The sequence below is a fragment of the Mustela nivalis genome (genome assembly GCF_964662115.1).
Source record: "Mustela nivalis genome assembly, chromosome: 9".
Taxonomy (NCBI): Eukaryota; Metazoa; Chordata; class Mammalia; order Carnivora; family Mustelidae; genus Mustela; species Mustela nivalis.
The window spans coordinates 114,201,507-114,218,488 of NC_139028.1; the positions used below are offsets into that span (position 1 = coordinate 114,201,507).

The 16,982-nt window shown below is 53.5% G+C and overlaps 1 protein-coding gene and 1 long non-coding RNA gene across 4 annotated transcripts; one reads left to right on the top strand and one right to left on the bottom strand.

The window, feature by feature from the left end:
* Nucleotides 1-2,206: 2,206 nt before the first annotated feature.
* On the bottom strand, nt 2,207-12,693 carry LOC309873295. 2 transcript variants are annotated; one of them, XR_014316272.1, is made up of 3 exons: nt 12,645-12,693; nt 11,628-11,776; nt 2,207-3,500 (listed from the first exon to the last, which is right to left on the bottom strand). It is a non-coding gene; the product is annotated as an uncharacterized lncRNA (long non-coding RNA). The 2 variants fall into 2 exon arrangements; XR_014316273.1 differs by lacking the exon at nt 12,645-12,693 and adding an exon at nt 12,378-12,446.
* Nucleotides 11,295-16,982, top strand: NPAS4 (neuronal PAS domain protein 4). 2 transcript variants are annotated; one of them, XM_082748482.1, is made up of 8 exons: nt 11,295-11,685; nt 12,385-12,536; nt 12,726-12,828; nt 12,946-13,207; nt 13,389-13,498; nt 13,843-13,978; nt 14,100-15,535; nt 16,248-16,982. In XM_082748482.1, exons 1-8 carry the CDS (start codon nt 11,511-11,513, stop codon nt 16,274-16,276), a joined length of 2,403 nt encoding a protein of 800 aa, XP_082604608.1. In that variant the 5' UTR covers nt 11,295-11,510; the 3' UTR covers nt 16,277-16,982. The 2 variants fall into 2 exon arrangements, with proteins under 2 accessions (XP_082604608.1, XP_082604609.1); XM_082748483.1 differs by lacking the exons at nt 11,295-11,685; nt 12,385-12,536; nt 12,726-12,828; nt 13,389-13,498 and having other exon boundaries at nt 12,954-13,207.

Sequence of the window (16,982 nt, forward strand, 5' to 3'; positions counted from 1 at the left end):
CCCCGAGCCGCGAGCCCCGCGCGGAGCCTGGGCCCGGGAAGCCCCCCGCGCCATACACCCCACCCCCATTCTAGCGCCCTTCACTCACTTTAGGGGAATTCCAACCATGGAGAAAGGGGGTCCTGCCCTGGCCCCTCGTCCCCCTCTTCCTCCCTCCAACAGGGCAGACTCTTCTTCGATAGGAGACTTGGAAGGAAACGAGATGCCAGGCCTAGCGCGTTTGGGGATCCTCTCTGGACAAGGCCACAGAGTGAAAACACCAGGTGAGAACGTCACTAACCGCGGGGCTACCCCGGGTCTCTGGAGACCCACGTCCCCTCCAGCTTCCGGCCTTAGCCTTGTCCTCCTCGGGCTCAGCCCGGGGCCGATTAGGATCTAACTGGAAGGCCTTTGACCAGTTTCTCCAGCCCACTCATTAAACTGAAAGGGAAACTGAGGCCCAGAGAAGGGTAGTGACTTGACCAGGGTCACATGGTGTGTTCCTGGAGAGCGGTGAGCCAGAGCCCAGCGAAGCGGACTTCCTAGCCGGAGGTCAGTCTCGTGTTTCTTCACCTTGAGAATAGCTGACACAGTGCGCCAGCCTCTGGCCCTTGCCCCGCACCCGGCTGCAGAGCCAGACGGCTCCCCCTCCAGCTTGGCCTCCGCTGCTGCTTCTTCCCCAGGACAGTCCGGATCTAGGTGGGCTTTCTGGATTGTTGATCACTCTAGATAAGCTTCAGGATCCCAAGGACGCTATGGCCAACCAACCAGGTTGCTACTTGCAAACGTCTGCTTCCATCGAAGGCTTCCTACAGCTCACCAGCTCTCTGGAACTTTCTGGGGCCAAACCTCTTCCAGACTGCTGACAAGCACTTGTTAGTTTCTGGATGGATGTATGGCCTGCGGGCTCTGGCCAGGCTCCCCAGAGCCATGTGGACCCAGCTCTTCGGACTCGCGTGCCCAGTCCTGATGCCCGCACTCTCCCTGTAGCACCCATAAGGGTGTTTGACCAGAACTCCCTGAAGACAGCTGTGAAGTGCTCTACATGCCCAGGGTACTGTATACATTCCAGACATCCCTGGGCCCCGACTCTGGACCAGGGCTGGGGACCCAGGGGTGCATCCGACCCAGCCTGGATGTGGACACCACGTCTGGCAAAGGAGAGAGGTTCCTGCTCTGGAGCAGTGAGCCCTGGAACCCTGAATGGCTCTTCCAAGGGGTATCCATTGCCAGAGCCAAGCCTTTGATGCACAGAAGGGGAAACTGAGGCATCCCTCCGAGAGACACTATTTGCCAAGGTCCCACAGCAAGTCAACGCATTGTGGAGACTAGTTTCCAGAACACCGCCTCTTGGCCTGGGCAGGGAAATCTGCATCCTGATCCCAGCAGCTAGACTTTGAGAGGTGCACAAAGCCAGGCACCCGGTTGAGGGTCCACCTTTACTAAATGACGGCTGCGCCACCTGGACCATTCTCTGTACTAGAGCCTCAGTCACCCAAGGGGGATGACTAAGGGGTTCCCACTGCAACTGTGAGCCTGGGATTCTATGAAATGTGGTGTTTTTCCAGGCTGTGGCAACCCTCTCTGGCGGTCTGTGGGACACTGCTGGCGTGTTTTCCTCCCGTCAGCTTGACGCTAAGGAGTGCCGTGAGGAGACTGTAGTTGCTTCAGCCATGGTCTATGCAGACCACACTGGGATGACCTGGGAGTCTGTTTTACACACTTTGAAGCCCTTTGGATCCCTCCAATGGTAAGTCCCCTTGGTGCACTTGGCACAGACCTGTAAATAGCCTCTGACGGGATGGGTTTGAAGGAGGAAAACCAGAGGGTCAGTGCCAGCACCTGCTACCACCCATGTCCACACAGGCCAGGCCTCCAAGGCCCAAGGTGGCACTACTTGTCCAGGGCTGAGGGCTTAGTCCTCTGGGAGACTTCAGGCCCACCTAGACCCTAGCACTAGGTACATGGGCTCTTCCCACCTGAAGCCGGGTCTCGGGGAGCAGCATTCAACCTCCAAACCTGAGACGCACTAGCCAGCTGAGCCCTGGGCCCAGAGATGCTCACAATGCCAGATATGGGAGGTTCCTTCCAGGCCAAGTGGTCCAACCCACTGCCACTGCCAGTTTGCAAACAGGGAAACTGAGCCCAAAGAGGGGAAGGAGCTTGCATAACCCCCAAGCTGGCTGGCAGCAGGGCTACAACCAGAATCTTGGTCTCCTCTCCAGGACTCTCCCCTGCATCAAACACAATCCACTGAGATCTAGGCTGAGCCCACCTCCGATTCTGCAGAACCTTGACAATCCTTGACAGAAGGCTCTTCCAGCTCACCCCTGGGTATGCTAGGTGATTCACGAGCTTTCCCTTCAACCGGATGGTCTTTTCTCCGAAAGCTTCCTGGTGTTCCCTCCCCATATGCCCAGGCTTCATCTTCTCCTGCTTCCAGGATCTGCTCCATCAACCCGCCATAACTGCAGCTCCCCCTTTCCTGCCGTGGTTCAACCAGCTCCCTGCAGCTCCAGCATTTCCGGGGATGGGGACCATCACTCCCCCTGCTCTCGGGAGTCTCTTCTTGGTTGCTCCTCCGGCTTCCCCTCTGTCACTGGCTAGTCCCAGGCCTGCTGCTTTCCTGTGGTCACCCCAACCTTGAGCCCCATCAGTCACTCCTGAGCTCCTGTGGGCCAGGCCTTGGAGACTTCCTCTTTGTATAGGGCCAGTGGGAATAAAAAGAACCCATATGTGGCAGGTTGCCATGACGTTTGAGTGACATAAGGCACACATTAGGTATATAAGGTGCAGGTAAGTGCTGCATCGGTGAACTCTTGTGTGGCAAGGTGTGTTCAGGTGATAAGCAGATCCTTGGAGCCGGGGCCTGTGGTGGCCTAAACACCACAGAAGAGGGAGGGGGCCCGGAGGAATTTGGGGTAACTGGGAGTGATAGGAACCAGAAGTGTTTTAAGTTGGGGAATAAGTTGGTTAGGTTGGCTTCTAGAAAAATCCAAGGGGAGCTCAGTCGCTGAGCACTGAAAGAGCTCATGGGGCCTCCATCCTGGACGTGCTGAGGACTGTGGGATCCAGTGGCGCCTGGGGAAGGGTCATGTCGGGACCCAGGCCAGAGCCCACACAGATTTTGTGTGCATCTCTCAACTTTTCCAGGACCCCAGCTGTCATCTTTGTCTTTTGCTTTGGAACTGCCGCAGCTCTTAGCCTGGCCCAGCCCATCTGCTACTCTCAGACCAGGCTGGGCCAAGGCTACAAAAAGCCAGTGGGTGTCCAGGCGCTGGTTCCACACTTACAGTGACAGAGCCTGTACTATGTCCTCAAGCAGCACATGCCATGTCTTCAAGACTTGCTCAAAATTCCATTTTTCATGAAGGTGAAATAATGATGACTGGCATTCCTTCATTCAGCATTTATTATGTTCCTTTCGTGGGGCAGGCATCATTCCAATTGCTTTAATGATTTAACTCATTAAAATTTTGAGGGAATCCTTGGATGCAGGAGCTGTTCTTCTCCTCACGTCCCTGTTTAACAGATGGGTAAACAGAGTCATGAAATGTTGTCAACTGCCCAATGTGAAGGAGCCAGGACTCCACATGGGCATTGGCTCCAGAATCCCCAACTGGACCCCCATCCTCTCTTGCCTCTCTGAACCTCAGGCTCCCTCCCACTTACCTTCCCACAGCCCCCTTGCAGCCCTGCCCTTAGCACAGGGGCCAAGCCTCCTGGTCAAGGTGGGGGCCCTGCTGCCCTCAGCAGAGGCTTCCCCCTCTTCATCTTCACTCCCCACACCTGTTAACACAGCCTCTGGCTCTGATGGCTCCTTCTGTGGCTACCTGTCCCCATCTGGGCTCTCCTTTATGATTGCATTCCTCTGTGTACCCTGCTCCACACAAGAAGGCACAGTTTGACCCCATCCAGCAACTCAGCTCCATCACACCTCCACAGGGGGGCCACCCCAAACTCCATGGGCTCAGTCAGTCCTCCGCTGGCTTCTCCCCACACATGCTGCCTGTCTTCTTGACGGCAGTCATTTCAGTGGCTTCATGGAGTTCCCACTTTCTCACCAGCCTGGACGCTCCATGAACTTAAGACCAGGCCCGTGTTTCCACACTCTGTGCCAGGGCCTAGCACAGAGCCTGGCACAAACCCAGCGCTCAGGTGTGTGCGCATGAATGAAATACATACATGGGCCCTGCTCTGGGCCGGGTCTTATGCCAGATGCTGTGACTATGGGGAGGAGACGGAGGTGCTGGTGGGGAGACAGACAAGTAAACAAGCAATGATGGTACAGGATGAGAAATGCACTCATGCAGAAATAGGAGAGGCTGGGGTAGCATTGGGGAAGGGCCCCGGACCCAACAAGAGGAAGAGCCGGGCAAGGAGGAATTCACCATTTGGCCGGGGGGGGGGGGCGGTGGCGGGAGACCGTGGTGCAGAAGACTCTGAAACTGGGCTGAACTAATAAATGAATGGTGGAGAGTCTGTCTCCTCCTCCAGACCCCCAGCTCCTCAAAGGCGAGGCCAGTGTCCTGAACTCCTGTCTACCCCTTGGGCCTTACAGGAGTATTGGGCCCCTGCTGTGCACTTAAAGAACCTTTTTGGTGATAGATTTTCCTCCCCTCCTTGGAATATGGCTGTTCTGACATGCTCTTCATTGTATGACTTGTGCCCCCTTTTCTCTGCCCTGCCTCCAGGTCCTCGCCCAGAACAGTTTCATCTCTTCCCACCTGGCTACACTCTCCCACCCACTGCATGGTTCCCTGCCCCTCACCTTCTCGGCTCAGCCCACTCACCCGGCTCTGACCGTCTCAATGTGTGGGTGCCAGCATGTACCCTCTTCACATGAGCTTTGTTGATTTCATAACCATAAATAGATAAAATGTTCTGAATATCTCCCTGTGCAAGTAGATTGGGGGAGTGATCACATAATGAAAAGGCCTTGGGAGAAAGAAAACAGGCTTCGAAGATGCAGCTGAACAAAAGACAGCCGCTGCTCAGACCAGGTCTACATAAGGATTATGCTTCTACTCCACAGATGGGCAAACTCTAGACCTGAGCCTGGGGAGATGCTTCAGAATCTGTTAGAAAACTTTGGTGTGGTTTCAAACCCAAGAACAGTCTGGTAAAAATGCAAGGAAGTAGGGATGCTTGGGTGGTTCAGGCAGTTAAGCATCTGCCTTTGGCTTGGGTCATGATCCCAGGGTCCTGGGATTGAGTCCTACATTAAGCAAGGAGCTTCTTCTTCCTCCCCCTGCTTGTGCTCTCTCTCTCTCTCTCTCTCTCTCTCTCTCAGATAAATAAATAAAATCTTTAAAAACGGAAAGAAGTGGAAATCAAGAAACCTGGTTTCTAATTTTAGAATCATTTCATTCTAGCTGTGTAACACTGGGAAAGTTAACTAAATCTCTCTGAGAAGAAAAACCTCTCTGAGGTTTAACTAAACCTTTCTTTCCCTTGGTCAGATTGAAGACTCAAGGAGGCCCAAGATCCCATAATATCATAATTTTCTTCCCACCAGGGCTTTCTGTCCTCCTGAAAATACCTTCATCACCAACTATGGGATGTCCTTCTTCCCAAAATGTAGTCCTGAGACTGAGGTTGGAGTAAGGATGGAGTGGAGTATCCTGACTCTTTATTGCCAAATCCAACCCTTGTTGCCATGGCAACAGGAAGTGGACCATCACTCCATGGGGGCTAGAAGCCAGTAAGAAGCCTAGCCCATGGAGCCTCCCAATCTCTCTTCTCTTGAGGAGTGTAGGAACATTACTGCTTTCTGGCATTTGGAAGAGTGAAGGCAGATAAAATGATAGCTTGGTATGTCCTGGGCCCAGAGAGCTTCTGGCCGAGAAGGAGAGAGTTGGAGATAGTCCTAGTGTGAACTCATTCTCCTCTAAAAGATGGAAAACTTTCTCTGCAAAGGGTCAGTTTGTAAATACTTTAGGCTTTCCAAGGCACATTTTCTCTGTTGTGACTGCTCAACCCTGCCCCTGTAGGGTGAAAACAGCCATAGACAATAAATAAATAAATGCATGTGGCTGTGGGCCAGTGACTTTATTTACACAAACACTCAGTGGGCAAGATTCAGCATGCTAGCCAGAGTCTGCAGACTCCTACTGTTCACTACAGTGCAAGAGAAAGAGCTGGGAGCAGGAACTAGGCTTAAGGCTCAGAATCACCAATGACTTGTTGTGTGACTTTGGGTAAGTCACTGTCTGTGCCTGATCCTTAGTTTCACCATCTATCAAATGACTATAACAATATCAGTCAGATTTGCCATGAAAATTGGCCTAACAAGTCAGAGCAAATCTCAAATCTTTCCATCTCTCTGCTCCATCACTTCAAGTAGAGCTAACTCCCTTCCCAAGGCCATGTCCTTGTCTGCTAAGGGTGGCAGCAGTCCACTGGAAGGAAGAGGTGTTTCTCTCTAGAGTCGGATTCTCAGTCTGGCTTCCCAACTTCCAGCCTCAAGTGACCCCATTTCTGCAGCAAGCCAGGCACAGGAGGAAACAAGGAATCCCTTCTTTTCCACCATCCAGTCATTTGGCAGGAAGCTACAGTTCACTTGAGAAAGTGATGTGGCTGCAGTGGCTGGTGGCCAGGCCTTACAGGAGGCCTTCGAGACTCAAAGTTAGGAAAGGTGAGCTTCAGTGCTCCCTAGAGCATTTACCTATGGTCCCAGCTTCCCTGAGGTACATGTCAAGTAGCCACAGCTCTAATCTGGTGGTGATGGCAGGTCCATCTACTGCATTAGTGGACCAATCTTGAGCCATCTTATCCACCTGTCTGGTTTGACCACCAGGAGATCCTGCATCCTTAAGCATCTTGTCTTCTGCTCTGAAGACCCATTAAGTGATTCTCTACCCCCCAGTCCCTCCTTCCCTTCCTTTCTCTTTCTCTTTCTCTTTCTCTTCACAAACACATTTGTTCAGGGTAAGACAGGATACACTTCAACAACCCTCTGCCAGGAAAGATACTTGCCCCAAGTATCCAGAAAAGCAGCCCTAACCAGGAGTCTCCATGCCGTTCTAAAGAAGCAGACCCCCCATTACCAGTCATCCTCCATCTCCTTCTCAGGGGGCCACCATCCCCAAAATCTCTAGAAAAGATACACTTCTCTTTGAGAATGGTTGAGGGTTGATGTCTTTCTAGGTCCCCAATAAAGCTATGCAAGACAGGGCCAGGGGATCTCACAGCCTGTTCTTGCTATAAAAAGACCTTTTTCAGAAAAAAATAATAAAGAAAGAAATCAGCCAATCCGTCCTCAATGCCATCACCTCTTCTTGGTGATTTTTCGGGGAAGGAGTGGGCGGGTTGCCATGGCAACAGATGCAAAGAGCTTGTCTCAGTAAAGAAGGGACCTTGATATTTTTTTCTCTCTCTCATTCTCTCTCAGTTGTGTGTGTATGTGTGTGTGTGCGCGCTGCGCATGCCTGTGCCCACACCAGGAATTTTTTTTTAGAACTAAAGAAAGCCCTTCTCTTCCCTCAGCTCCCCAAATATGGAGCGATGGAAAACCACTTACTCCTGCAGGCCAGGGAAGATTCAGGATAATTCAAGAAAAAAGGGAGAGGTCATATGGGGCTCCCTTCCTCCATCTTTTTTACTAGAGATCACATGCAATACAGACTTTCACCAATGGTTGGGGGTCAAGTGTTGGAAAGAAAGGAAGATGCCAGGTGAAGAAATGTAAGGGATAAGTTGTGCAAAAGCCCAATGAGTGATATCAGAGAGGGCAACAGAAGGTGCATTGAGGTTGGGGATGCATGCAAATTCACATTCTCCATTGAATGCTGAGAAAGAAAGGCACAGAGCAGGCTCACATATAGATGCAAACACACAGACAGGGAGGCACACAGAAAACTGCAAACATATGAACACATACACAAACATAGAACTACATACAGCACAGGAAGTGGAGGACATTTTTTACAAAGACAGATACAGATGCAGGCATAGGCAAGTGCATAGGTATACAGGGATACAGACACACAGCTACAAAGACACATGCAGACAGACACAGACGTACAAATACAGTCACAGTCAAATGGACAGATGGACACATGCACACCCTCAGTCTGGCTCCCTCTCTTCAACTGCCCAAGAATTGCTAAACAGCAGTGCATAGCTGAGAATACTGCAGGCTCAAACCATGGGGTTTAGCGGGGTGGCTCCTGTTCTCCCCATTCCTTCTGCACATTCACCCCTAAGCCCCTATTTTTTTAAGTAGGCTCCACACCCAGCATGGAGTACAATGCAGGCCTCAAACTCAGGACCCTGAGATCAAGGCCTGAGCTGAGATGAAGAGTTAGATGCTCAACTGACTGAGCCACCCAGACACCCCAGCCAAAGCCCCTCTTTCAATTCACTTCTTTCCCATTTTCCCATAGCCAATGGGCTCTGATTCCTCCCCCATCTCAAGCTTCCAATTCTTAGCCTGTTCTGTTCTGCTGCTGCTGCTGCCTGCCGATTCAAGGAGGGGGAGAGTGGGGTGACTCAGCCTGGCCGGGATGACTCACACTGCCAGTATTTTTAGCAGCGGCCAGGAGCTCTCTAGCGTGCCAGCCGCCCCCCTCCTCCTGCTTGCTATTTTGGAACCGTCACTGGTGATATAAATAGCTCCTCTCCCACGGCCTGAAGCTGCTGCCAAGCTATTTTTGGTTCTGCTCAGTTAAAAATAGCTTCACGGAGGTGGGAGGCAAGGGGAGTGGGAGCTGGCCTAGGGAGAGGAGACATTGGGGCACACAGAGCTTCTCAACGTGAATTAGAATGGGTGAAATAGGATGAGCCCTTCTCGTCCCCCTCCCTTATCCTTTTCTAGACCCTTCTTTCCTTCCAGAGGGACTTCCCCCCAGCCCATTCTGGAAAAATGCAAGGATTCTTCCCTTGAGCTAGTTCTTCTCTCATGCTAATTTTACTCTTCCAGCTCAGAAACCTTGGGACCCTAACCCCCCCCCCCACATTCATCCTCCAAGGAGATTAACTAACTGGGGCCTCATTCTGAGGCTTGTGTGAACTCAAGCTCTTCTTTAATGTCCAGGCAAATCATGGCCAAATTATTTTTCCGGGTGATTTTTTTCAGAACCATGGACAGCGGTCAGTGCCCCATTCTCTGTTCAGCTCCGTGGAGACTGGATGGACAAGACCAACAGTTCTTATCCTAGAAGGGGATGCTAAGATTGTCTCCCAGCCAAGGCTAAAGCATCACTAGGTGAAGAAATCAGGAACACTGCCCCCGATTTTCATACAAGAATGGTCCAAAGATCATTGGACCAAAGGGCTTGTCCAAACAGAAGCTTGAGGGAGGGGTGAGTGGGTGCACCAGAGGTCAGATACAGATGGAAGTGGAACAGAGGTGTACTTCCTGAGGGAGTGATTTCTCTGTAATCCAGATAAATAGGGTTAGAGATAGTGGCAGACAGACAGGCACACACACCTCTTCCCTTCCTCCCAGTCGCGCCACTGAACACAGGATGGATGATGGAGATGGCCCCAACCTCTGCCAAAATGGCACAAAAGGTCACGACTGGGTGCCCGGATGCCTTCTTCTGAGACACACTTCTCCTCAGCTGTCTTCTGCCCCCACTCTGCCTCTCTTGCCACCACATTTCCCCAAAGGGATGAGGAGTTTCTTGACCCCAAATTTTGCTTTGACCCCAAAGTTTATCCCCACCCTTCCTATGTGACTTTCTACCATCAGGCCAGACCCTCTCCCCCAATTTTTAAGTGGTCTTACTTTCAGCCTCTTCATACTTTCACACAGATCCTTAGTCTACCATGAGATTTCACATAAAATGTCCCCTAGACCACAGCCTTCTCCTTTTATGGAAGTCTAGGGGAAAGAAAGGCTCCCCTCAGCCCCTGTGGACAGCAACTAACTGTGCTGAAAAGAGAAAAAAAGAAAGAAGGAGATAGAGGGCAAAGGTGACAGGATGTGGAGACAAAACTGATGAAGAGAGGCGGGGAATCTGGAGAGAGTAGAAGGGGAAATTTTTCTTGGGGGGGGGGGTACAAAGCTGAAACAGAACACCAGGCAGGCAATGAGATTCATAAACTAGTCGGGGCCGAAGGAGGACGATGTGGAGAGTTGAAGGTTAAGAAACAGAACAAGGAGTCCTAGTGCGGAAGATGGGGAGGGGGTTGGAGAGGGGTACGGAGGACAGCCCGACGGAACTACGGGGTCCCTGGCAGGTGCAGGGATCTCGGATGGTGCAGCACAGCCCCCTCGTTTCTTTGCTGCTTCCCAATCTTCCCCGCCAGAGACGGGGGGAGCCCTCCGGAGCGGTGCGGAGGCAGCCAGGCCCCGCCCGCCGCCGCCGCCGCCGCGGCAGCCGCCGGAGGATTCCTGTCCTAATATGGAGCTGGGATTCCCCCGGCCCCGCCCCCGCCCCCGGCCCGCCGGGAGACCGAGGCTTGCAGTCGGGCGGGGGGAACCGCTCGCTCTGGGGGCTGGCAACGGGGTGGGGGAAGGGATACCTAGGTGCAGACCGAGATCCTCACGGTGCCCTGGGACCCTGCCTCAGTTTCCCTTGTTAGTGACTGCAGTTAATGAGTTGACAGGGAAACCGAGAATCACTGCAGACTACAGCGTTGGTGTTGGCGTTGCTATTCTTGGTTGTGGGAAACTAGAACCAAGGCCAAATTCAGCCAGTCCCTCTCCCTCAGGACCCCCTTTTCAGCCCACCCTAGAGACTTAGACTTCCATGTAATGCCCCCCGCTAAATGCCAAGACCTGTGTTTCGAAAGGGTTGGGGGAGGAGATTTGTTCTTTGAAAGTGACTAAGGGAATCCCAGATTGAGTAATCCCTAGAGAGAAACCTCAGCTGCGACCCATCCCACAGAGGCCAAGGAGGGTCCTACTTCTCCACGTGTGAACGTGACCTTTGTCTGGCGAATAGCAGGGAAGAATTTGTAGACGACCCCGCGCCTCCCCCATTTCCTTATCACCTTAGAAAAATTGATGTCGGAAATAGTCCCTCCCTCCCCTCTACAGACTCTCCTGCCAGGGCCTTCAGACTGCCCTAACCCTTGCCCTTGTCCCTTCCCTCAGCTGAATACATTTGGACCCCTGGCGCCCTGCACCCCCTTTCAGGGTTTCCTAGCGCAGCGCCTGTTTCTCAGCTCAGCTGCTGCCAGCCGCGGCCCCCTCCGCAGCCTCCGTTCTCCCCCTCCTCCCGTCCCCCCTCCCGCTCTCATTCTACGTCATGGGATGACGTTGGGAGCCAGGGAGGGAGGAGGAGCGCTCCCCCCTCCCCAGGCAGCGGCTCCCGCTGCAGCTTGCTTAGCCCAGCCTCCTGCTTTCCCGCCCCCCCCTTTCTCTAAAGCGAGCCCCCCACGCCTAGCAGGAGCTATATAAGGCGGAACGAAGCAGGCGACGGGGGCAGCGCAGCCGAGCGGAGCCCAGGAGAGGAGAGAGAAGGAGAGAGAGAGCCTGAGCGAGAGACGGGGAAGCAAGAAGGAAGAAGCCACCGGTGCGTCTGGACCGGAGCGCAGGTGTTCGGAGCACCGGAGCTGGAGCTCTGCAGCCGCTAGTCATGTACCGCTCCACCAAGGGCGCCTCCAAGGCGCGCCGCGACCAGATCAACGCTGAGATCCGGAACCTCAAGGAGCTGCTGCCTCTGGCCGAAGCGGACAAGGTCCGGCTGTCCTACCTGCACATTATGAGCCTTGCTTGCATCTACACCCGCAAGGGCGTCTTCTTCGCTGGAGGTGAGCAAACCGGGGCTGCTGGAAACTGGGAGCAATGGAGCTAAGGGAACCCACGGAGACTGCTGCATGTCCAGGGCAGTGTGGCGGAGAGCTGGGGAGAGAAGGGAGACTTGGGGAACTCAGGACTTCCTACTTTTCCTTATGAGCTCTGTTCAGACCTCGCCTTAGTTCTAGATGTGGGTAAGAGCCTGGATAAGGTCCCCGGTGCCAGACTTACGGAAGGAGGAGAGCCAGGAAAGAATGGCCCTAGTTCCCACAAGAGCAGAGGCGCTCCAGGAGCCCGGGAAGTTGCAGGGATGGATACCAAAACCCGGGCAAGTGCTTCCACAGTTGTCTACGAGGAAAGTGGGCTGTTCTGCCGCCTTTGCAGCGCTGTCCGCGGTGCTGATAGCGCGACCGTGCAGCAAGGCGCTGCCCGCGGTGCTGAGCACCCAGTCGGTTTTTGAGCGCTGTCCGTGGGTCTGAAATTCGGGGCTAAGAAAGATCCAGCCCTGACTTAGGAGTCAAAGGGCTCTCTGGCTAGGGAGATCCAGCAACAGGTTCCCTGGAAAGAGCTGCAGGCAGCGGGTCAACAGGTTCGTGCAGAGGCAGGTTCATGAAAAATTCCTCCGGATTTTCTGAAACTCAGTCCATGCTTTCCTCACTTACGCTTTGCCTCCCAGTTTTACTCCTGACCCACCATGTCTTCTTACCCTGCAGGCACTCCTCTGGCGGGCCCCACAGGACTTCTCTCATCTCAAGAGCTTGAAGACATAGTGGCGGCACTACCTGGATTTCTACTCGTGTTCACAGCAGAGGGAAAGCTACTTTATCTGTCTGAGAGTGTGAGCGAACATCTGGGCCACTCCATGGTGAGTGGTTAGAGTCCTCTCAATTTGGGCTGGGGTGCGTGCATATGGGACACAATGAGTTTTCCACTTTTGAGAATCTGAGAATTACTGAGGAGAGGGGGGTTATACCTTGACAGACGCTATGTATCAAGGATTGGCCCTTGCTTCCTTCACTAAATATCATCTCATCTCTTCTTCACCTTTTTTCAGGTGGACCTGGTTGCCCAGGGTGACAGTATCTATGACATCATTGACCCAGCTGACCACCTAACTGTGCGCCAGCAGCTCACTCTGCCCTCTGCCCTGGACACTGGTAAGAATCCCTTCTCCCTCCCTCAATTAAACCTCCTTCCTGCTTCCCTGCTCCTTCCCACCTGCTATGTCTTGCAACGATCCACCTTCTTATCAGTTTTTCTCTTCATGTACCTAGATCGCCTCTTCCGCTGTCGCTTCAACACGTCCAAGTCTCTCAGGCGCCAGAGTGCAGGCAACAAACTGGTGCTTATTCGAGGCCGATTCCATGCTCATCCGCCTGGAGCCTACTGGGCAGGAAACCCCGTTTTTACAGCTTTCTGTGCCCCACTGGAACCAAGACCTCGTCCTGGTCCTGGCCCTGGCCCTGCTTCACTCTTCCTGGCCATGTTCCAGAGCCGTCATGCTAAGGACCTGGCCCTACTGGACATCTCTGAGAGGTAAGCCAAGAACATTCAGACTCCAGAAGGAAGGCAAGCCAGAGATGAGGGGACCCTAGATTCTGGAGTCAGGGGCAGGGAGGATGGGGTATAAGGGGGCAGAGGACCTGGGAGGGAGTGAGATGCCTGGGTATAAAGCAGGGAAAACAGAAAGCTGACCTCACCCTTTCCACCTTCCCAGTGTCCTAATCTACCTGGGCTTTGAGCGCAGTGAACTGCTCTGTAAATCATGGTATGGACTTCTGCACCCTGAGGACCTGGCCCACGCTTCTGCTCAACACTACCGCCTGTGTGAGTGTCCAGAGAGGCTGGGGACAAGACAGGGAGCTGGGAAAGGTGATGGGAGACCCAACCAAGAAGGGCTGTGTTCAAGACTTAGCTGGGGAGATGCCAGAGGCCAACAATTTTGGATACTATAGATGAACTTTAGGGTAAGGAGTCAAAGTGAGAATAGAATCAGAACTGGGGGACTCCAAGTGGTGAGGTCAAGGTGGGGAGCTGAGTGGTGCAGGTCAGGGTAGTCAGAAATAGAGATGTCATTGATATCCCAATTCAGTGGAGAGGCCAGCAAAGGGGGAGTTCAGGTGTTGTTGCCTGATGGACGTCCTAATTCTTCATATCTTCTTTCCCTTCAGTGGCTGAGAGTGGAGATATTCAGGCAGAGATGGTCGTGAGACTGCAGGCCAAGCCTGGAGGCTGGGCATGGATTTATTGCCTGTTATACTCAGAAGGTCCAGAGGGCCCCATTACTGCTAATAACTACCCAATCAGGTGAGCTGCGCTGCAGGGGCTTGGAGGACAGCTGAGATGGACATAGAGGAGATACAAATCGGGGAACTTCTCTGGGAAAGACCACCAAGCCCTTACCATCTGCCTCTTCTCTCCTCTCCAGTGACACGGAAGCCTGGAGCCTCCGCCAGCAGCTGAATTCTGAAAATACCCAGGCAGCCTATGTCCTGGGCACCCCAACAATGCTGCCCTCGTTCCCTGAGAACATCCTCTCCCAAGAGCCATGTTCCAGCCCCAACCCACTCTTCACCCCAGCCCTGGCGGTTCCCAGAAGCACCAATTTCCCTAGTGCTCCAGAACTGGGTGCTGCTTCAACATCAGAAGAGCTTCCCCAATCCCAAAAAGAGCTGGGTTTTAGTTACCTGGCATTCCCTTCTGGCTCTCAGCCTTCTCTTCAAGCAGACCTGAGCAAGGATCTTGTGTGCACCCCACCCTACACTCCTCACCAGCCAGGAGGCTGTGCCTTCCTCTTCAGCCTCCACGAGCCCTTCCAGACCCACCTGTCCACTCCTTCCAGCTCTCTCCAAGAACAGCTGACTCCAAGCACCGCAACATTTTCTGATCAACTGACGCCCAGCAGTGCAACCTTCCCGGATCCACTGACCAGCCCACTTCAGGGCCAGCTGACCGAAACCTCAGCCAGAAGCTATGAAGATCAATTGACTCCCTGCACCTCTGCCTTCCCAGACCAGCTCCTTCCCAGCACTGCTACCTTCCCAGAGTCACTGGGCAGCCCTGCCCATGAGCAGCTGACTCCTCCCAGCACAGCATTCCAAGCACACCTCAACAGCCCCAGCCAAACTTTCCCAGAGCAACTGAGCCCCAATCCCACCAAGACTTACTTCACCCAGGAGGGATGCAGTTTTCTCTATGAGAAGTTGCCCCCAAGTCCTAGCAGCCCTGGTAATGGGGACTGCACGCTCCTGGCCTTAGCCCAGCTGCGGGGACCCCTCTCTGTGGACGTCCCTCTGGTGCCCGAAGGCCTGCTTACACCTGAGGCCTCTCCAGTCAAGCAGAGTTTCTTCCACTACTCTGAGAAGGAGCAGAATGAGATAGACCGCCTCATCCAGCAGATCAGCCAGTTGGCTCAGGGCATGGACAGGCCCTTCTCAGCTGAGGCTGGCACGGGTGGCCTGGAGCCACTTGGAGGTCTGGAACCCCTGGACTCCAACCTGTCCCTTCCGGGGGCCGGTCCCCCTGTGCTCAGCCTGGACCTGAAACCCTGGAAATGCCAGGAGCTGGATTTCCTGGCTGACCCTGATAACATATTCCTGGAAGAGACGCCCGTGGAAGACATCTTCATGGATCTCTCTACCCCAGACCCCAATGGGGAATGGAGTTCAGGGGATCCTGAGGCAGCGGTCCCAGGAGGGACCTCACCGCCTTGCAACAACCTGTCCCCAGAAGACCACAGCTTCCTGGAGGACCTGGCCACATACGAAACCGCCTTTGAGACAGGTGTCTCAGCGTTCCCCTACGATGGGTTTACTGATGAGTTGCATCAACTCCAGAGCCAAGTTCAAGACAGCTTCCACGAAGGTGAGTCCGGCCAAAGTGTTTGGGAACCTAAGTCCCTGCCCCATCAATGAGATGCTGGTAGAATTAGACGAGTAAAAATTCCCCTTTCTGTACCTTAATTTTATTAAAGGCATAACAACCTTTACTGCCCAGGGTAGTAGAAGAGAAGAAGAGAAGAACTAGAAAAAAACTTAGCATAGACGTTCTGGACAAGTAGGCCTAGAGGGCAGGGGTCAGGGATGAGGCATAAAGTGCAAGAGAATCCTTGGTTAATGGCTTGTTCTTCTTCATTCTGTGAGGGACCTAGATCAGCCATCACCACCTATTTCACAGGTGAAGAAAACGAAAGTCCCAGAGTTAAAGAAACTTGCTTAAGGTCATACAACCAACTGAGGGAAGAGGGATTAGAGTTCTATCTCAGTATTCCTGCCCCCTAAAGTGAATACAGAGCAAGAGTTTGCAAGAGTTTGGGAAAGGAGGAAAGTGAAACTCAGCCCCTGGCCCATTGGAAGCTCCTTGCCCATGGCTCCCTCCTTTCCTAAACAATAGTCGTAGTTTCACTCCCTCACCCAGACTGGTCCCTTCTCCTGCTGAGCCTCTGGTGGTCACTCAGTCATTGAACCAACATAACTGAGGCCTGTGCTATGTGCCGACAGTGTGCCGCATCCTCAACCTGTCTTCCCCAATGATCTTACTGACTGTCATCTCTCTCTCTCTCTCTCTCTCTCTCCAGATGGAAGTGGAGGGGAACCAACGTTTTGAATAAGTCTGTGACTTAACGTCGTCAAGTATGGCATATTGTCATCAAGACGTGGAGCCGCTCTCCACCCCCCCGGGACTGTTGGGGGGATTCTGGGGGCCAGAGGGGGATATATCTGATTCCCCAGGCCCTGCAGGATGTTGGGGGGGGGGAGGTGGGAGGGCAAGGGAGGGGAGCTTCTTTTTAAAACTTAGAGACTTCAAGCAATCCCAATTTCCATTTCAATCTGTATTCACTCGTAGTGAGTTTCCTTGAATGGGATTTCAAGCGGAGAATGGGGGAGTCTCACTTCCCCACCCCCCGCACTACCCCATGGGCCTGGGCCAGTTCTCCACTCCTGGGGGGCCAAGCCACCCCTGGGCCTTGGTGGGGGAAAGGCAGCGCCCACCTGGGCCAGCCTGTGCCCTCAGGGGCTCTTGACACCCACGTAGAATTCTCTACACACCAGTAACGGGATTTCAATTCCGATGGACTCTGCCGCCCTGGCGGCCCTTCTTGTGACTTTTGCGCCCCGCGCCTGGGGTGGGGGGCGCGAAGAGACGCTACGTTCCTTTCCGATGGAGGAAGGCAGACCTGCCGCTGTCACACGTGTGCTTGCACGAGTGCGTGTACCCGGTGCGGGACTCACCCGGCTGCCAGACTGCCTGGGCCTGCCCAGGTGGCCACTGCGTGGTGCTGCGGTGACTTTGTAGCCAACTTTATAATAAA